The sequence below is a fragment of the Barbus barbus genome (genome assembly GCF_936440315.1).
Source record: "Barbus barbus genome assembly, chromosome: 6".
Taxonomy (NCBI): Eukaryota; Metazoa; Chordata; class Actinopteri; order Cypriniformes; family Cyprinidae; genus Barbus; species Barbus barbus.
The window spans coordinates 39914790-39937737 of NC_136734.1; the positions used below are offsets into that span (position 1 = coordinate 39914790).

At 37.0% G+C, this 22948-nt stretch overlaps 1 protein-coding gene across 1 annotated transcript in view; it reads left to right on the forward strand.

Moving 5' to 3' along the window:
• Nucleotides 1-22948, forward strand: part of LOC306870923 (semaphorin-4C-like) — a 70561-nt gene that overhangs the window by 15676 nt on the left and 31937 nt on the right. The window contains exon 2 of the mRNA XM_079418511.1: nt 22287-22485. Within this exon, the coding sequence (XP_079274637.1) occupies nt 22383-22485 (103 nt within the window). The 5' untranslated portion in view covers nt 22287-22382. The remainder of the gene's footprint in view (nt 1-22286; nt 22486-22948) is intronic.

A 22948-nucleotide genomic window follows, 5' to 3' on the forward strand; every position in this document is an offset into this window, starting at 1 on the left:
GTGAGATTCACTCACCATCATTGTCAGCCTATAAATCTTTTATCCACATGAATGATTCGCTCTGCTTGTTTAGTTATGTTTTTGGGTTTTTGACAATTCCAGCTGCGTATCTGCATGAACGTTTCAGATCGAGATGCATCCTAATTAACCTTAAGATAGCATGTACCTCATTTATTTTAACGATAAACAACTGGCAGCTGGTTTACTGTAAATTAACATTCACTGAATGCATTAACTAATTTATGCTGACAGACTGCCATCAAACTATTTACCTGATGTTTAAATAGAAACATTGATTCATTGTAGAGCACCAGCCATATGTGAGAATCACTGCAATTAGAACCAGCATGCGAGGCTTATCCCAAAGGCTTGATGTCATCACGTCGTAATTAGAGCCAATGATGTTTCTTTTATGATGTGATGTTTTATACAGTGTGAAAAGGTGTATTAGGATGCATTAGAGACTGCAGTAATCAGCTGGATACCATAGTATTTCCTCATTATAAGGTGTAGCAGCTCTGCTGTTTTCCTTTGGGATGGAGTCTGGGGTAAACATATGAGCTCACCTCAACCTTACCTCACCTCTGTGCGTGCATGTGCTCAAAGGTGAGCCATCGTAATCTTAACAGTCAATAAAGCATGTCAGAATGCACTTATTTGAAATTGATATGTGCATTTTTCTAGTATTAATATCTCATGAATAAATCTCAGCTAAAATATTCTGGCTTCTCCAGTCTCGTGGAACACAGCTGCGATATCAGTAACCTTTGGAAAACTGACCCACACGTTCTCCTTTCTCGCCCCGAATGGACTCACAAACACTTGCTGTTGAAAACTGAAGCATCATTAAGAGATTGTTATTTATTCTACTGTCAAAAACAGAAAAAAAGATGAGCGAGCAGATTGTTTTATAGCAGAGCTGAACTAATGCAGAAAGCAAGACCAGCTGATTTTTAAACAATTGAAAAGAAACCAAATGATCAAATGTTGTTTTCCATGCACCATACAAAGTCACCATCTGTCGCTTTCCTTCTCTTTGCGTTATGCAGCACAATATAATTACGGTTATTGTGAGAAAGGTCTTTTAGAATAATGTGGTAATTTTGAGTGGCAAAGTTTATCCCCGTGAATTGTCCACTTACGAGACAACTAGTTTTATATTGTGATAATACAATATTTGCTTCATCCTCAGCAGAACGAGATGCACTTAATTCTATACCCAGTAGACATAAAAAAGCAAGAAAGTTTGTTTGGTGGGGGCAGGTTTGAATCCAGGGCTTGAGAGCATCGGTTTATATCAGTGGGCGTCTCCTAACATGGGATTTGTTTGGTTTGTAATTTTTATGAGAAAATTTTCAGATAAATCTGACACAGCCCTGGGGTTTGTTGTGAAAAGGCTTGAAATGAAGCCAGAGCATTACTTTGTGATCCTCCCACTTATATAAACACAACACACACACTAAGCAAAGGCACCCAAAATCTCTCTACCCACTCTCATATACCACACAGATCCTACTTTATAAAGTAGCAGCATCAATTATAAAGACACTAAACACTTATTGGTGTATACAGTTTGATTAAAACACACTCCATAAAATATTTCAGTGCTGTCAAATGATTAATCGCGATCCAAAATAAAAAATAAAAGTTTTTGTTTACATAATATATGAGTGTATTTATTATGTATATATGTATTATATGTATTTGCATTTATATATTTATATTCACATAATGTATATTATATATAAATATATGTAAAATATAAACATAACTTATTTTTCTTAAATATATACATGCATATGTGTATTTATATATACACACACACACACACACACATATTATGTAAACAATTTTAACTTTTATTTTGGATGCGTTTGGATTAATTGTTTAACAGCACTAAAATATTTTAAAATATATATTTTATGTATTAACCTAATTGTTTTTAGAGATATATATATAAAAAAAATATTTCTAAGCATATATTGCTAATAAAATAAAAATATTTTCTATATTATTATATTTTATGTAATGGTATTATAATTTTAATTTAAATTTTTCATTTTATATTTTGTTAAATACATTTTAAATCTAAATATATTTACATTGTCCAAAATATTTTCTATAAAGAAATATATTAAAATAAATATTATATTTAAAATATTATATATGTATGTATTAGTGCTGTCAAACAATTAATCGCGATTAATCGCATCCAAAAAAAACAAAAAATATTTGTTTACATAATATAGTATGTGTACTGTGTATATTTATTATGTGTATATATAAATACACACACATGCATAAATATATTTAAGAAAATATGTTGTTTATATTTTAAATATATTTATATAGAATATATAGATGCATAAATTAATAAATATGCAAATATTTAAAAAAAATATACTTAATGTATGTGTGTGTGTGTGTGTGTGTGTGTGTGTGTGTTTATATACACATAATAAATAAACACAGTACACATACATATATTATGTAAACAAAAACTTATATTTTGGATGTGATTAATTGTTTGACAGCACTAATATGTATATATATATATATATACATATATATATATATACACACACACACACACACATATAATTATTATTTAATTGAATTTAATTTATTTATTTTTTTACATTGTTTTCAGCACACGCGTAAAACATATTTTGGACATATATATTTTTATATTTTTATTTTTCTCCACATGGGATACTGTTTAGGCTGTTTAAAGCTTGAATAAAACACATTTGCACCAAACACTATGTGCTTCAGTGAACTTATTAGACAGTTCACTATCTCGGGACAGAAAAGTTGCACAAGTTCTTCCAAGGTCATGGAGCTCTTAAAAGGTGCCGCATGAGTGAAACTATTTTAGCACAGAAGATTCTCTAGACTGTTTCTCAACCGTCTCAGAAAGGCTGTCCTCCCACGCACTGTCTAGTCATAGAGTGTGTGTGTGTGTGTGTGCGCGTGTGTGTGTGTGTGTGTGTGTGTGTGTGTGTGTTTGAGCGTCTCCACGCTGGCCTTGTTGGCAGGTTGCTAATTTCTTGCCAGGCCCAGCAGCAGGTGGAGGGTATTACATGGTTATTTCCCCACACATGGGCATAGTTTAAGAAATAACAAAAGCAACCTACGGCATTTTCTCAGACAAGCTTTTATCGGCTCAAACACACCACAGCAAAAGCCCACTCTAATGAATGCGACTCTAGCTGTGTGACTCTGCCACTAAATATTCATATTTGTCACAACCACTGCTTCTTTCCTTCTTTTTCTTCCTTTCTTCCTATTTTTAGTGGACAGAGGGTGAGGGTCAGCGTGACAGCAGGCTAATTTAAAGCGAAGGTCGGCCATCATGACCCATGAATAATTGTCTTCAGAGGGTCAAAGGTCAATGGAAAAGTGCAGTTGCTCAACAAAGAGGGCACACACTTCTGCCTCACTGACCCACACTGCTCCTCTTATGTGTGGACAGACTTTAATGACCTGACGAATGACCTTGCAAATGGACACTGGTAGAAACGAAGGACACAATACGACACTTTGATCAATGCTGGTGCTTACATGCATGCTAATGTCTTGATGCTGTTTATATGATAAGCTAGTTTCACTAAATTCCACAAATGGTACTATCAAATGGTTGGGCAATAGGGCAAAAAATTACACAATTATACAGAGTATAACCAGCAGTGAAATGTAGGTCAGGTCCGCTCCAAGAACAGTGCAATTATAAAGTATACAAATATTAAGAAAAAGAAAAGTAGAAAAAATAAAATAATAAAATAAAAGATAAAAAATATAAATATAAATGTGCAGGTCAGTATGTTGTTGACTTAGTAATAAAGAGGAATGTGCAAAAAGAATGTGCAAAAAAGTTGTACAAGGTATTTAAATAGCAGCAATATGAGGTAGAGAAAATTATGAATAGCTTATTGATATGGTGATATTTACATGGAGTCAAGTGATGTTATGACACAGAGTTAGAGTTTAGGAGCCTGATGGCCTGGGGGAAGAAGCTCCTCCTAAGTCTCTCAGTTTTTGCCATCAGGCTACGGAAGCGCTTACCAGATGGAAGCAAAGTGAATAGACGGTTACCAGGGTGATTAGAGTCCTTGATGATTTTAACAGCTCTATTTTTGCAGCGTTTGAGGTAGATGTCCTGCAGAGAGGGGAGAGCAGACCCTGAGATGCGCTCAGCTAAGCGCACAACTCTCTGTAGAGCTTTGCAGTCCTGATTGGAGCTGTTTCCATACCACACTGAGATGCACTGAGTCAATACACTTTCTATGGTCCCTGAATAGAAAGTTTTCAGGATTGCTGGTGAGACCCTGAATTTCCTCAGCTGTCGCAGATGGTACAGTCTTTGCCTGGCTTTCTTAACCTGTGTTTGGATGTGTGTAGTCCAAGTCAGGTTCTCAGAGATGTTTACACTGAGGTACTTGAAGCTACTCACCCTCTCCACAGGGGTCCCACTGATCATAAGAGGAGTGTGGGGCTGCTGCTGTCTCTTCCTAAAGTCCATGATCAGCTCTTTAGTTTTGCTCACGTTCAGAGAGAGACAGTTGTCCTGGCACCATGATGTGAGTCTCTACACCTCGTCCAAGTATGCGGTCTCATCGTTGTTGGAAATGAGGCCCAGAACCACAGTATCATCAGCGAATTTGATAATAGATGTGGAGCTGTGAGAGGACAGAGCAGGGGACTCAGGACACAGCCCTGTGGGGCTCCTACGTTCAGAGTGATGGAGTTTGAGGTGAACTGGCCAACTTTCAGCACTTGAGGTCTGCCGGTGAGGAAGTCTTGAATCCAGTCACAGAGTGAGGAGTTTAGGCCGAGGTCTGTGAGTTTAGAAGCCAGCTTGATAGGGACTATAGTGTTGAAAGCTGAGCTATAGTCAATGAATAGCAGCCTTACATAATTCCCATTGTTGCTGTCCATGTGTGTGAGGGAAGAGTGGAGGACGTGAGAGATGGCATCGTCCGTAGATCTGTTTGGGCGATAGGCAAACTGAAGAGGGTCCAAAGTGCGAACGGCCGTTCGTAAAGCGTAGAGATCGAGGTTTCCCTGGTAACGCTGTACATAAAGCAGAGCTCCGCTCACAAACGCTACTTTATCAGACATTACATGCAAGATGAAATGAAAATGACAAAATAAAGTGATATAAAAACACCCGCACCGGGTTTTGATTTTGAAACGTACAGTGCTCAACCAAGCGTTCTCCCCACCCGCCAACCACTTGAATTTCCGTAGCCGGGATGTATTTTAATGATACTCTAATGGGCCGCTTTGTGATATCACAAACACCGGAAAACAGCGCTGTAGTCCAAATGAGCCGTTCGTTGTAGTTCTTGAAATGGGATTTTTTTTTTTAAACTAAATATCTACCTTTGGGGTGGACTTTGAGATTTATAACTTTGCAGATATTTTTATGCCCAAACATACACACTACATACTGACTTAAATTCAAAAAGTGAAAAAGCATAATAGGACCCCTTTAAGAGCAGCATTTTTCCTGCATGACTTAGTAACCACAAACAACCTGGATTTTATGTTTCTAAATGAAACATGGCTAGAAGACAGCTGCAATGGAACAGTCCTCAATGAAACAGCCCCTCCTAACTAATAGGACCCCTTTACTTAATCTTTGTACTTTTAGCATCATATCCCTCTCAGTTTTGGCCGTATGTTGCTATACAATGCATACTTCGCACAGCATTTGCGAGATTCTGTCTTCTGTTTCGCACAGGATTTTGGGCAAGTGCACCATTCAGAGACTTTTTCAACATGGAACGATTTGAGACATGCTAATTAGGACTATGCAAATTGGGACACAAAACAAGACTTTTACACCTAGATGAGTGTTCCAGTGAAGCCGAAGCCAGAACCACAGTTGCACGAATGACGTCCAATACCAAACGAATGCAGTAAACGCTAAGCCAATACTCTCGCAATTAGCACTGCTAGCACCAGCGTCTTCACCAAACCCAAGCCAAAAGCGTCCTCAGATAAGCATCACAGAGCATGTGACTCAGCAGTGTCTCCTTTCCGCTCTGCATGGCTGTGATTAGTGTACGCAACGAACGTCAGCTAATGAATCATCTGTATTATGCCGCTGTCACGCTTGATTTCAGAGTTTAATAAAGGGATGTTTTAATTTAGCTCTCTGTGCGTTTCTCCATAGGTGAGAAGGTGGTCAGATTGGTGTGAATTTATTCATGGCCAAGGCTTTTACACCAGCACTGTTTCAGAAACTCATTTACTGTGGCCCATGGTCGATTTGCTATTAACCGAGAGGTTTTAAACAGCGTGCTGGACTGCACATGTCTAATTCATGAGGGTGTTGAAAGGCTTTCTGAGTGACAGAATTTGCTGAAAATTGTTACGAGAAGTTAGCTGAGTTTAATCAACTGAGTGTTTTATCAAGGGAAAACTGGGTCATGAATAAAGTAAATATGTTTAGAGTTTTTAGTGGTAAAGTAACTTTATATCCAGCTGGCAGCTTTAGATGTTTGTGTGTTCTGAGAATCTTAAAACTCAGGAGTACAACATTAATGCAATAGTTTCAATAAGTTAAAGTTAGCTTTTAGTAATTAATAAACTTTGTATCAAGGTAGCATTAAGATAACATTTAGATGGCTGTAGAATGTAAATGCTTTTGTGTTTGAGAACCTTAAAACTCAGCAGTTCAATGTCAGATTAGATTCAATAAATTAAGATTAGTTTTAGTAGTTATCATTAACTTTGTATCAAGCTAGAATTTAGAAAGCTTCGGTATGTAAATGTTTTGTTTTTTGAGATGCTTGAAACTTGTAAAAGGAATACAACCTTTGGTGCAATAGTTAGATTAGTTTCAGTAAGTTTAGGTTAGTTTTTAATAGTTTATCTTTGTATCAAGCTAGTGTTAAGATAGCATTTAGATGTAAATGTTTGTGTGTTCTGAAAAGTTTGAAACTCACGAGTTTCAGTTTTAGTGCGCAGGTGTTTTTGAAATCCCACATTCTCCAGCAGAAATACACCACCGGATCCGTTTGAAGTGTTTATATCTTGAGCGCGCGCGCGCTTGTGTGTGTGTGTGTGTGTGTTGTAGCTCTTTCTACACAGGATAAGGTGAGGAAGCAATGGAAATTAAGTTTTTCTGATGGCCTGTTTATTTTGGAAAATCAACATTGAGCACGGTAGCAAATTGTGTCGGCAGACATTTAGTTCACTTGTGTGTCTGTGGATTTTCCATACACTTAACCACCATTCGTTTGACATTTCATTGCCTCTAAGACGTGTGCATTCGTTCCCGATGTGTCCTAGATTTTTCCAAACAGATCGTAAAGCCATTGGGATATATTTTTTTGACTGGTGCAGAAGGTTCAACTCCAAGCAGAGGGACTCTCCTTGAGGGGTTAAATGTTTTAACAGCCATGCTTCTGCAGAAACACACACACACAATAGGTCTCCCAGATGGGTCGTGCTTCTAATTATGGCCCAAATTGAGTTTGCAGGTCATTTGATTAAAGTAATCTGATATGAGATATTCGCAGAACTTAATTTTATGTGCGTGGGTGTGCAACTTTTAACGTACTCAAATGGACAGCGTCCCCTTTTTTCTTAGTGATTCAATGTGACTGTGCTTTATTATAGCATATGTAACTATATCTTTTAATCGATCGCAGGAGGAAAGGGTGAAGTCTTCAGAAACCTAATCTGTTTAAACATCCCCTCCTGTCTTCTTCGTTACTCCGTCTCTAATACGTCTCATCTTTTTGTGCTGTATTCTCATTACAGTATGGATTATTTCATGTGTTGTATGCATCTGTGTGACAGCTGACTGTCTATTCCATGAGAGAGTTGTTCAGACACACTGGCTTCATCTCTTCATCCCCTTTCATGGAGCTGTGTCTCTATCTCAGATAGAGAGAGAGAGAGAGAGAGAGAGATCACACTCTAGAGAAGGACATTAACCTGATTGAAAGCGCCCACCCCTCACCCCCTCGAGCGAGCGTGACCTTCAGTCACTTGTCTGTGTGTGTATCTTATGCTCCCATAGGAGCTTGAGTGAAAAAGGCTCCTCTGGTACTTCCAGTGAGAAACAGAAGAAAGACTCGAGATAAGGGAGAGCCAGAGAAAAGATGGCTGTGCATTTTGAGGCCAGCAGATGAGAGCAAGGGAGTGATCGTGAGAAGCAGGGGATGAACGGTATGATGATATACTCTATACTGTGTGATGCACCGTTGAGATTGTGCTATTCCTTTCCTTCCTTTTGCTATTCTGCAAACTGTTTCACAGGCACTTTGGACAGTGTTGTTGATTATAAAAAGAGTGGTTTAGATTTTGGTGCGTCTAGTCTTTTGTGCATTTGGAAGGCGCTTTTATCCAAAGTGCAATGCATTTAAGGTAATCATTTTTTTCAGTGGCTCGTGCATTTCCTGGGAATCGAACCCATGATCTTGCTGTTACTTGCGGCATGGCCTGTTGTTGTAGCTACAGGAATGCTACTTGCATCCAAATATTGTGTTTTGGTGCAAAGCCAACTTAATGCATTAATTTATTGTATAAACATTTATTGTATATTGGCTTTTACAATCATTTAACTCATGTTATATAATATATATAATATATGATTTTTGATGTTTTGATGTCAGACCTAATAATCTTTTATTTTCCAAAAAAGTCAATTAAATTAAATTAAATCCAAAAAAAAAAAAAAAAAAAAAAAATTTATATATATATATATATATATATATATATATATATATATACACAGTTATTAAATATTGAGGACCTTTAATCTATTAAAAGTAACTCATTTACCAAAAAATATGCATTATTCTTTGGTTATGTAATTTATGCATCATATTTATGCATTATCTTTGTTTTGAAATGAATAATCTTACATTTTAGTTTCCAATAAAGAAATAAAAAATAATCAATGAAATCCTATATAATATTAAATATATAGAGATCTTTAATGTATAAAATAAGTAACTCAGTTGTCACATTTGTAACATTTTTGGTTGAATTCTGTTAAAAATAATATCAATATATTTTTATTATATGTTGTTTTTTTAAATATTGATTATATATATATTGTAATATACACCCTCCAAAAGTTTGGAAACACCCCTGGCAAAGTGTGGGTTTGGACGATATCAGCATAAATCCTTATAATTTTTTGGTGCAAATACATTCAAGTAACTTGACATTATCATTGAAGACCAGCAATAAAACATAATAATGGCAATATATAGATGTCAAAGTCAGACATGCCCCTTTGCCAGCTGTGATGCCTGGTTACTGGTTTAAACTTGGCCCAGGTTTTTTGGGTCAGCACACCTTTATAGTTTCAACAATTGATTGCCAATTCAACGTCAATGTTTGAATAAACTGACAGCTCGGACGCCCAGATTATGCAGAGCTGTGATAGCTGCTAATGGGGGATATTTTGATGAATCGAAAATTTAAGTTTTTTCTATGTATAAACTGTTTATGTAATAAAATATGTTTTCATAGTTTGTGTTGTCGCTTGTCAGTGCAAAATTATTGCAAATCAAAAAGGATTCATGCCAATATTGTCCAAAACCCCACTTTTTTAGGGTATTTATTATAAATGCACTATAATTAGAGTTCATACATTTTTTTTTTTTTTTTAAAGAGACAGTTCACCCAGAAATGAAAATTCTGTGATCATTCAGTTCCAAACTGCATGACTTTCTTTCATCTGTGGCACACAAAAGAAGATATTTTGAGAAGGTTTTTTTGTCTGTACAATGGAAGTCAGTGTCACCAAAACTGTTTGGTTAGCAGCAGCCTTCAAAATATCTTGCTTTGTGTTCCACAGAAGAAAAAGTCATTCAGGTTTGGGACAACATAAGGCTGAGTAAAGGATTTTTTAATTGAACGATCCCTCTAATATTGATAAACAGTTTCTAATATTTGTGTGTGCTGTGCTTTTTAAACTTAGCAACATTATACTCCATTGGAATCTATTGTCTCCTGCTCACTTCACGTCTAGTTGCTGCCTGAAGAGTGTTTCAATTCAGTCATTTTTGAGATTGTTCTTTTCTTATATAGTTGCATGCTGCGTTAAATGGAGGAAGTACTGTACATTTGTAGTATTTGTGAGAGCTTTTGTTCTCTTGCTTCCATGTTTTTGAAATATAATCAGCATCATGTTGGAATTATGTTTTAAAAGACCCTTTGAAATACGCCATGGACATTGTTAAGACCGACAGCTGAATTTGATTGAACCTGTGGATTTTTGTCGAACAAACTGCATTAGGTAGTTTTCTGAAATGGCAATCATGAAAAAGGACTTTTATAGCTAGAAATCTAGCTAGATATTCCTTGAGTAAAATAAGATCTGAGAAGAAAGATGTGAATATAAGCATTTCAGAATAGAGCAGGGAGGGGGTCGCAAATGAGACGAAAATTACAGGCATTTGAGAAACTAGTCACAGAGAAGAAGTGATTTATTCCACAGATAGCTTCCTCTCTTCTGACCGCAGCATGGTGGTGAATCAAATAGGTCTGTGGGGCGAGGAACAAAACAGATAGATAGAGAGACGGAGGGATGATTTGGGTGAGATTGGGGTGTGCGGGGGAAATCAGAGACAAATTATTGTTGTGAGGCAATTGCTGCGATAGAATAAGCATTCAGTTAAATTGAAGACCTCAGACTTTTGCAAATTGCCTGAGATAAGTGTCGCGAAAACAAGGCGAGTCGTTTGTATTCCCACCGTCTCCCGAATTCACACACAAAAGAGGGGCTCGCACTCAATCAACAGAAAGAGTAAAAATAACCCCTCCTTTAACCCGTCTGTTTCTGCTTATCTCACCTTATCTCTCAAGCGCTCATTTGCGTACAGGAAGTGAATGGATTGAATCTGGCCATTGGTTGATTATCATAAATAGCTTTGTGCCGTCTAAATCCCCCTCTCTCGTGCTGGGAAGGAGGAGACCAGGGGAAGGAAGATGATAAAAGCAGGATGCTTTTAGGGAGGAGAGAAGAAGGGAAGCTGGACGATAAAGAGGGAAGTCTGAGGTGAAGTGGCTGGGGAGGGATTTGAAAAGAAGCGAAAATGCATATGTGACCTGTGCTGGCAAAATGAGTCAGATTTTCAAAAATTAGTTATTTTTGTTTTCACATTGTCCATTAAAAGCCCTTCAAAATGATGCATGATTTGTTGGAATCAAGTCAATAAGAGTCAGCCGTTTTCAACGCAAAATCACAGAGCAACGTTGCATCTTTGGTTACACATTACTTTGATAGTCCACTTTAGACATTTTACTAACTATAAGTAACTTTGTATGTCAGCTAATTCTCATTAATTTGCAACTACATGTCTACTAACTCTCCGAGTAGACTGTTAGGGTAGGTTAAGGTTTGTAGAGTAAGTTGACATATACTTGCAAAGTTTCTGATACTCAGTATGTTGTGAACCCATTAAAATAAAGTGTTAGAAGATATTAAGCACACAGTCTACTAATACTCTAATAACTGCTAGTTGACATGGAGTTGCAAAGTTACTTACTGTTAGTAGAATGTCTAAATAAGAACAGATGCAAAAAAACAGAACAGTAGAACAAATAGACCTATATGAAACAAATAATGCATTACGTTTTTCATTTTACATAAAAAAAAGAAAAACAAATAATCAAATGTAAAAAAAAAATCCCTTTAGTCTATTCATTACAATTAAATTGCTTATTAAAACTACAAAAGCAGTTCAATCAGTATGATCTAATGTACTGTTACTGTACTGTTTTTCCTCAACAGCTCCCCAAACATTCACATTCAGACATAACAGATCGTGTTTTTTGTGTGAATACTTAAATACTGTAAATCTGTGTATTGTCACGTGTTGGTTTCTTTTTAGTTCTGTTTTGCCCTTATTTGGTTTTTCCTGTCATTAGTTTAATCACTGTTCATTCAGTTCACCTGTGTTATATTAATTATCTTGTTTCCTCGTTTGGTTGGTCCCAATAAAAGTCCTGAGTTCTCCCCTAGTCTTTGTCTCAGCTTAATGTTGTCTAATGGTGTTAAAGCTTATTAAAAGAGTCCTGTTTAATTACGCCTTCGTCGAGCGCTCTTTGTCTACAACCACAGAACCGTAACATGTATGTGTATCAGGATTGTGCGCTGCCAGAAGCGTCTTTATGTGCGTGAGAAGCGAGCAGAGAAAAGTTACTCCTCTTAGAAAACATACAAATAAAGATCCTTTCAGATGTTTAACCCTTTCCCTGCCAGCATTTTGAAAAAATTTAACAGTCACCGCCAGTGTTTTTCCTGATTTTCACTAAAATTTCATGGCCCCCAGAATGTTTTGTTGTATGAATATCTGAACATGCTGTTGTGACGTGTCAGAGAGATTTGGATCCATTTGCAGCTATATTGAGAATAGTCAGGCAGTACAGGGTCAAACACCAGCGGGCAGAACAGCAGAGGCTAAACAGAGACAGAGTCGAGAATCAGGCGGGAGATCAGGGCAGGCGGCAAACAAACACAGTCCAGTGGAAACAATCCGGGTCGGGGCAGGCAGCAAAACAATCAGAGTAACAAGAGAACAGTCCAAGATCAAACCAAGAAAACAAACATGGGTAGACCGCTCAGAAATGACGGCCGGGGCAAATCAAGACTTCACAAAGAGTCTGAGTGAGTGTGTGGCTTATATTACTTTTACTTTACTTTACTTTTGTCATTTAGCAGACGCTTTTGTCCAAAGCGACTTACAAATAAGAAAAAGTAACTAAAACTAAAAAGTTACAACTCTATAAATACTATCTACCCACATATTTAAGAAAATAAAGAAATTAAATCAAATTAACACATGCATATAACAACAACATTTCAATAATAAACATATCAATGAAAAAATTAAATAAAAAGCTACTACTATCCCTTGCCGGTGTCCCTGCCCGGTGGAGTCGCACGGTAGAGTCGATGGTCTTTACACTCTTTACTTTTTTACTTTTGTCATTTAGCAGACGCTTTTGTCCAAAGCGACTTACAAATAAGAAAAAGTAACTAAAACTAAAAAGTTACAACTCTATAAATACTATCTACCCACATATTTAAGAAAATAAAGAAATTAAATCAAATTAACACATGCATATAACAACAACATTTCAATAATAAACATATCAATGAAAAAATTAAATAAAAAGCTACTACTATCCCTTGCCGGTGTCCCTGCCCGGTGGAGTCGCACGGTAGACTAATAATATATAATAATATCAAGACTGACTAATATTCGGGTGACGGTTCCGTCTGGTGGAGTGGAGGAGGTGGTACAGGAGCCTCCTCTGTAACACATGCAATGCATCAACATAAAATCAGACCCTTTACTTTCAAGCTAAAAAAATCTGTTTTAAACTAGCCTCGAGAATTGTTTTTTATCAACACTTGAATGTAGGTAGGTTTCATAAAAAAGCAACATTTTGAGCAGAATCACATTTTTTATCAAATACAACATCTGGATCATATTCAGTAATATTATCAAAGCAAAGAGCAGTAGATGGCTTCCATCAGTCCTCCCAAAGCTTGCACAGGCCTTGAACACTTTCTGGATCCACATTTCACTCTGTAACATGAAGTTTTCATTTATATGCGGTTAGTGTTGATGATCCCATTATTTTTCATGTGCATATGCTTACATATGGGATTGCTCATTTATGCGTCTTCCTGGTCTGTGTTTTTGATCGGCACTATCTAGACTCATTCAGGAGATGCGTAACAGCGCCCCCTAGCGTATAATAGCGAGAACATGGAAACCCAGAAAATTCTGTGTGAAAGAGTTAATTACTATTTGGAGCATTGGGATTACTAGAACAAATTTTTTGAGAAAACCTCAAATTCGACTAAAATCTGCATTTTTCACTCTTTTTGTCTGTAGCGCAAAATTAGCCCGTGCACATTCTGACTCATTTTCCCATCAGGGGACACATATCATGACAGTAAAGACATTTTAGAGTTTCAAAGCCTCAAACGCTACAGATATCCGGATACGAGTGCAGAGACGGATGGATTAGTGTGTTTCAGAATAGATGCCAAGGCGCCTTCTCAGCGCAATAAAAGAAAAACAAAACCAGCGATATGAAAAACCAAATTCGTCTCAACATGACATGCGAGTACATCACAGATACTTGCGAATCAGCATAAATACAACCCAGCGTTCCTACAGACGCACACTGGATGTTGATTAAACCCGATCTGTCCTCCTTCCGTCACTGAGATCCTTCCTGTTTACATCCCAGCAGATCTCCCATTGATCTGGCATCTTATCGTCTGCTAAAACGCTCTTCCTCTTGCTCTCTGTTTCTCTCTCTCGCTCAGTATTGAACAGAGGGATGTGTGTCATGTGGAATGAACAGTGCTAGGAAGGTTACTTTGGAAATGGTTACAGATTACAAGTTACACTATTTAAAATGTAGTAGTGTAACTGATTTAATTACTTTATTAAAGTAGTGTAACTGTATATACATAAACCCAAATAGGAAATAAAACAGTTATCAAATAAGCATGTGTCCTAAACTCCTGAAACATTGGTGTCTCATATTTTAAAGCAGTCAATGTAATTTTGGAAAGAAATCAATTAAATCCTTATGTGTGTGAAAATATTCAGATGTAACCCCCTTTGTAATCTTTAACATTTTCATAAGTACCTGTAATTTAACTACACCGTTTTTTTTTCTCAGTGACTGTAACAGATTACAGTTACATTTATTCTGTAATTAAATTTCGTAATTGCGTTACATGTAGCTAGTTACTCCCCAACACTGGGAATGAAGGTGTCAGTTTAGTATCAGACAGACAATTGCAGAGCACTGCATGACTTTCCATTAACTCTGCTAAAAGGAAACACCAGAGAGGAGTGCAGAGGTGCGTCGTGGACTTCTCTCTCGGCTTTCACTTATTCTAGCTGAAAGACGTAGACGTCAATGAGAGAGGACACAAATAGCCTCTCCACCTCTGCACACCTCTGGCCCCAGGAGCTCCGGCTGTCAGGAACTGCAGAATGGGTGGAGGCCTGCAGGACAATTAACCTCTGAGGGAGAGCAGTGGGCATCCTGCACTTACAGACTATTAGCATACAGAAGTGATCAAGCTGAGTAAAACACAGCTGTAGCAATGGACCCACACACACACACACACACAAACACACACACACAGATGTACAGATACACTCTAGACCAGCTTATTGATTTGCATCTATCTATCCACCATTTAAAAAATTGTTAAAATTGGCCAAAATACCGTAGTAAATCAGTATGACTTCTCTTCACGCTCACTAGTTGCGTTGTCATGTTTGCGGGTCGCGTTGTGACTAATGTGGTGGTGTGGATTTGTGCATATTTAAATATGTATAGAAATATTACAGCCCTGCACAATAACAGGAACTAATGCAAGTGTGTCCCTGTAAGATATTGTACACAAAATACTGAATTTTCCTTCCAGGCTCCCAGCCAGCTCTCCAAACATGCTACAGTTCTATGCTGAAATTATTATGCGCTCCAGCAGTCATTGCTGAAATCATAAAAGTAGAACATCACCATAACCGTTATTGCATAATGTTAAAGCCAATCCTGTCGCGTAGCTATTTCCTTTGCTGATCGCCGGTGTCTTTAAGAGAAATGCAGCAGCTTCTAAAGACCCCTGAGGGACAGTATGCACACAATGTGGTTACCCTTGCATTGTCTTAATTGCTGTTGTTCTGTTGTATCCAACCTATGGATGCACGCACACACACACACACACACACACACACACGTGAAAGCAGCTGGGTAATAAGGTTGTCGCAGTTGTTGTTAATGAAGCTGATTGAATTGGGAGCACATGCAGCATTAAGGACAGGTCAGAGAGGGTATCCCAGTATCCTCTTCTCCGGAGGGCATGGAGCAAAGCACAGGAGGCATGGAAACACGTGAGTGTTTGCCAATGTCTGTCTCTCCCTCACATACACCCCAAACACACACTCACTCAACAGTTTGTGCTTAAACCTCATCATTAGAGAAACTGACAGAGCAAGGTCAGAGAGAGATGGAGCGTATTCAAAGAGAGGTTTATAGAGAGATGATGAAAGAGAGAGAGAGATGGTGTTAAAGAGAGGAGAAAAGAGATGGTTTATAGTATATGGGTGTTTCTTCCATTATAGGCACTTTTGTCATGGTAGACTTTTTTTTAAAACACACTCCTTTAAGCAAACTCTATTTAATTTGTCTACTAAGAATGGCTTACAGTGTATATACTGTACAGACATAAGGATTATGTCAAGTCATGTACAGATTACATTTGTGTTTATTAGTATTCTGCACTGAAAATAATAGTTATGTACATTTTGCTTTATTAGGGGAATAATGCTGCCACAGCTATAATGTTACTGTCGTAATTTGTGTTTTAAAAAAACATGTATATAAATCATTTTCACACAGTAATATTGAAATCATTTTTCATAGACTACAATTGTAAATTCATATTTTTATGAGGTGTTTTTATAATTTAAGATTTAAGCACATCAGGGAAAAACACCCATGAATGAAAACAAAAAAGGTGAGATTTAGATAATTGTAGAAACAAATTGTGATAAAGTAAGAGAACACATGATGCTGAAGGGCATCTTAACACTCCTTCTTTCCGTTCTTCTCTTGGGTTGATAATTAAGCGGTTTAAACTGTAATTGAGCTGTAATTTTTCCAGATTCAAAGATGGCCTTGATCAAGGAGCTCTTGCTCTGTGGGCCGAGGGCCGTTGGGATCCCGGTGACAGGAAGGGATGGGAAGGGAACAGGAAGTGGGATGCGCCCGCAGCTGGTCAAACTCCATTTGATGATTAAGATTTCATCTATGGTCATTCACTAATGAAACATCACGTGGCTTGTTGATGTCCGAGAACAGACACACACGCTCAATCACTCAACACACACAGGAGCTGTCAGCCTCCCACTCGTTCACACACTCCCACTTCTAACATCATCAGTCACACTTACAGCACACATGCAGTCCGACCCAAACAACATTCACACTTTCTTCTACGAAAAAGCACACATAATGCATGAATGCCAGGCTGCAGGCGCCGTCTCGAAGGCATAAACAAAGAACAAACGGCATTGAACCTTCAGCCCAACACTTTCATCAGCACAAGACTGCAGTCTCTCTGAAGTCTTGAGACTCTTTCTGAAAGTCTGAGAGGGGAGTTCACTAAAGCGTCGCACCAGTTTTGCATTTTAGTGCAAAATGTCTTATTAATTTCACATATGCAGTACAATTTAACCAGGTGAAATGCAGTTGCTCTGCCGTGTTATTTAAATGAAGTCATTGTCATTCTTTTCAGTGCAAACACACCTCTCTTCTATGTAAATTATAGGCTTATTATAGATTGTGCCTAATTCACAAAACTCTTTGCCTGGCGCAATTAACATTGTGCTGTTATCACCTGCAGAAAGCAGACTGTGAATGGAAGTTCATTTAATAGAGGAGTTTGTTTCAAGGTGTTGTGCCACTCAGAATTGAATTTAGTGCCATTTGAGTTTGATATATGAATGTGTGTGTATGGGTATATACATACATCTACATTGCGTATGTAGTCAGTTGATTAGTTGAAAGTTAATTAGCTGATCACTTTGTATACTATACTCTCAAACGAAGGCTGTGTAAACCTACACTTACAACTGCAGTATATAATGTACAGGCTATTAATGGTCCCTGTTTGTTTAAAGCAGAAAAAAAAAAAGAGTTTTAACTAGAAAATCAGAAAAGTCATGTATACAGTCAGATAACAAAGCACTTACATTTTAGTCTTAAGATGTCAACTATATTTGAAGTGTTTTTATTGTATATCTATCAACCTTCGAGCCTTTTTATTTATTTATTTTAAAACATTCAGAAAAGTGTTTTTCAGGCAACATTTTAACTGTCTTTACTTGAGTGGGTTAACTATAAACTAGTCCTGCTTACGTATGCTTCACCTGATATTTTCTCTACATCATTGCCTGTAGTTTTGGAAAATAATACAAGGGAAAATGTATAGAGTAAACATCTCTCAGTGCCGCTGAGATGCTTCATGCCAGACTGAATGCGTCAAGCATAAACAAGTCTTAAGGGGCAGGACAGAGGCCTTGAGAGGCTTGCTGGCTCCTCTTGCCACCTACTGCCCTGCTTCTGTGGCTATAAGAGATCCGGTCTGTGACTCTGGGGGATGAAAGCATGCTGCCGTGTTTTGACTGGTGCCATCTGATCTTATACTGAAATAAATAGATCATATGCTGAAGGCAGATTTCCGTTCTGTTATGCTGTGTACTTTTAGAGACGGTCTGGGTGCTTTTCTGAGGATCTGTTGATAGTGTTGAGCAGCTGGTGTTGAGTGGTCAGTTTCTGGAAGAGTTGGTGTAAAGATAATGGCAGGATGTTGGGAAATCACCGGCCAGTGACATGCAAAGGCCTTTGTTTAACTTGCATTAAAGGAGAGTCGATGGGGGAACGAGGGATGGAAGGAAGCTCTTGACACTGGAAAGATGTGTTTATGTTGAGGGGTGGAGTTGTTTCGTTCACAGCCCACCTTCATCTCACGGTTGTGCTGTTGCCTTGACCTCTGCTGTCTCTCGGGGGTCAGGAGGTCAGAGTTCAAAGGGTCTTATTTTAGTTTAGATGATGAATATGGGGATTGGCTGTTAGTTCTGGAGAAGAGCTTATTATTGACAGGAAGACAAGAGCAGATTGGAAGGAGATGGGAAACGCTTTAGACACTCAACCTTTGGCCTTTTTCCGGGCAGGAATGAAAAACGGCGGAAAAAAAGCAGTTTGTTTTCTTTAAGGAGGAGTTCATTTCTAAACATACTCTTTGAGCATGCATTCATCTTCACATGGTTCACTTCCTTTGAACGACGGACACTATTTATTGCTTGATTAGTTTTACTTTGTTCTGTAATTTAAATTTCTTGTACTTTCATTATAATATTTTAAATAATAAATTTTTGGTAACACTTTACCATAAGGTGTCATTAAATGCATTAACTAACAAACAATGAATAATGCATTGATTACACTACTTATTAATCTTTGTTAATGTTAGTTAATGAAAATACATTTGTTCATTGTTTACTCATGTTAGTTCACAGTGCATTAACTAATGTTATTTTGTGATTTTTATAATGCATTAGTAAATGCTGAAATGAACATTAACTAAGATTAATAAATGCTGTAGAAGTAATGTTTTACATTTATGAAATGGTCCGCCAACAGCAATGCTCCTTCGCACATGACAAGTGAGATTTACTCTCTGTTCTTGGGGGTTGAAATGGTAGTTTTCCGGAGATTTAGCACAAGGTCTGCTTTGCTCCGCTGCTGTTGGAGCTCTACCCATAATCCCTCTGCAGGTCAAACATGATCATATGAGCCTTTAGTGTAACAGTCAGATATCTGTTAGTGAGCAGCAACACAGGGCTTATTATGTGGCAAAGGAATAATATTTATTACTATTAATTTTTACTATTTATTCTAAAATAAATATATCTAATTCAATAATTTAAAAAATGGCTACTAATTATGTGTGTGTGTATAGATATGCATCTCTTATGCTCATCAAGGCTGTATTTATTTGATCAAAAATACAGAAAAAACACTAATATTGTGAAATATTATTGCAATTTCTAATATTGGCTTCTTATTTCAATATAATTTAAAATATCATTTATTTCTGTGATCAAAGCTGCATTTTCAGCATCATTACTCCAGTCTTCAGTGTCACATGATCCTTCAGAAATCATAATAATATACTGATTTATTATGAGTGTGGAAACTGTTGTGTGTATATATATATATTATTATTTTTAATTTTAACGTGATACTTTTTCTTAGATTCTTTGATGAATAAAAAGTTAAAAAGAACATAATTTATTCAAAATATAAGTCTTTACTATTACTTTTTATCCATTTAACACATCCTTGTGGAATAAAAGTGTTAATTTCTTTAAAAAAAAAAAAAAAATTACTGACCTCAAACTTTTGAATAGTAGTGTATATTGTAACACTTTTTTTTTTTTTGGAATAAACACTGTTATTTTTTTAAGTTTTATTCATTAAAAAATCCTGAAATAAAAACATCACGGGTCCCAAAAAATAAATAAATAAAAATTAAGCAGCAAAAACTGTTTCCAACATTGATTATAAATCAGTATATAATTATGATTTCTGAAGGATCACGTGACTCTGAAAGCAGTAATGATGCTGAAAATACAGCGCTGCATCACAGAAATAAATTATATATTAAAATAGAAAACTGTTATTTTAAATTGCAATAATATTTCACAATTTTCTCTGTATTTTTGGATCAAATAAATACAGCCTTGATTAGCATAAGAGACTCCATTAAAAACCTTACAGATCCCAAACTTTTGAACGGGAGTAAAAAAGAGCATATATTTAGCTTGGAAGTGCCGTGCAAGAAAAAGTGCGGAGAACACAACCACCTGTTTTTATAAAGTCGAGCAGACAGCACCTGTCACAACAGTCTGACGCGCTCCAGTCCCTCCCCACAGCACAGATATAAGCAACGGTGCATCGATCCAATAAAACCTGCCATGCAAGTGGAGATGTGAGTCAGCGAATTGCTATATTGCAAGCCCTCTATTATGGACAACTCATTTGGAGCAAATCACCACCATCTCTGACTTCTCTTATCTGTCTCTCTCTCTCTCTGGCTCTCTCTTTCATGCTAATGAAAAAAGAAAAACAGAAATCAATGGTTGTGAGATTGGTCCGCATCTCAATCCAGCTCCTCCACGCTTGCTTATCATTGAGAACTTTTAAATTCACACAACCTTTTCAGACTGAATGATAAAACACGGGCAGGCAGAAAGAGGACTTTACATTGTTATCTGTGCCGCTAAACACTATTTGACATTTGACGCACATTTAAAAGTCAATGGGTTTGCTCTCAAATCAGCAAATATTATCAAGGCCCTAATTTCCCTTTTTAATGGAGAGAAACAGGTGCGAGTTGATGATTAGAGCAAATGTGTGAAAACTGCATTTACTGAACAGACTGGACCGTTCAGGCCTTTTTTTCCCCCTCCGCTCTTTCCCTTAAAACCTTGCATCATAATGCATTCACGAGAACGCAGACTCCAATTATAATTACAAACGCATCTCTCATTTGTCCATGCCTGTCAAAAACAGGCCTTCCTCCGCATATGACATGTTCTTCGTAAACGTTGTCGAGTTGTGTCGATGCTGTCAAGCTCTGACAAGCATCCGCAATTTGACTTTTGGTCTGCCAACACTATAAAACATTTTCCAGTTTACGAAACCTTTTGAAGCTCAAATACTAAAAAAGGCTATTTTCTTGAAACCACGTTTATAAAAACTCCTGCCAGACCAACAAAATTACCCTAAATGTTGTCCCAACTAGTCAAACACAGTTGTCTGAACAAAGAATTTTATATTTTTGAAATGTTAAGGCTTTGTGAGTTCCCAGCATGCATTGCAGCATGAATAAATGATGCAGTTACTGATATAGGATATATATACTGATATATACTGATATATTTTTGTTGTTGTTTTGTCATTATTGTTAGTTATTTGTTGTACTGTGATGTAAAGAGCTCATCTTTTTAACATTTGTTGAGGTTTGTGTCTAGTTTTGAGTGCTAGAGTTTATTCAACGGCTTTCCTGGATATCTTAGTCTTAAGTTGTTTTACAAACAAAGACAATGTTGTTTGCGTTATTAGACTAAGTTATCCATTAAGGTTTGTACGGAAGAGGATTAGGCCCAAGCAATATAAAAAATAAGAGATTAAAGTCATTGTAATACAAGATTAAACTCGTTCAATTTTAATAAAAATGTCTCAATAAAATGTTGAGACCAAAGTCATTAAATTTTGAGAAACGAGTCCTTAGATTTCAAAAAACAATTCGAGATAAAATGTTGAGGATAAACTCATTAAATTAAGAGGAAAAAGTCTAAATACATTTTTTTTTAATAGAATTTTTCTATTAGCAAAATAAGACAATCAGCATTGCATGAACAAATAAATGTACATTGGCTAAACAAAGAACTAAAAACTATTGTTGAAAGAACTCAAACGTCTTGCATCAAGTTGCTTTATTTTTTTTATGTTTTCGCAGCTATTTATGTTTTTACAGCGAAGATGCATTTATCATTGTACCTTCTGAAAGAGTGTGATTAAATTGTCCTGTGTTTTGTCACTCCATAAACAGTTACGGCTGTATTGGGATAGCGAGAGGAAGGCTTTCGGGACGTCTCCTAATCACTTTTGTTTATGTTTTTTGTTTTCCCTGACAGGAGCTGTTGTGTGCATCTGGAGCCTCGTTGTCCAATCAGAACCCTCGCTTCTCGTCCAATCAGAATCTGCGCTATAAAAGGAGTGTGAGCAGGGAAATGGGGTGTGCGAAAGTTTTTCTCGTGATGTTCGTGATCGGCTTTGAAAAGGGGATTTGCGTCAACTGGAACCCCGTCCCACGAAAGACCGTGAAATATAATGGTGAGTATCTAGTGACCAAACAAAACTCCCTTTTTTCTCACAGTTTTTATGGTACTCCTCCTTTCTTTATCTGTCCGTCTCTTTCTTCTTTTCTTTAGTCAACCCCTCCCTTCATTCTCCATGCAGATTTCAGATAATAGGTGTGATTTCTGCTTTGAATTTACTGAGATATCACATTACTGCGTGGTTTTATAGGTCTGTATGGTAAAGAGCTTTCATCCATATTAATTTGCACTCGCTCCATTTGTGTCCGTTCTTCCTTTCTCACGATGTTTTCGCTCTTTACTTCTCTTTTTCTCTTATGCTTTCTCTGAGGGGAATTCACTAAAGAACAAGTTGTGCAACAGTGCTGTTACTCTTCATCAGTATTTGTGTCTTTCCCAAGAAGCATCCATAAAAATGCATTTACTTGAGAAGCAAAATTGCTTAATATTATAAGACTTGTTTACAGATAACATCATTT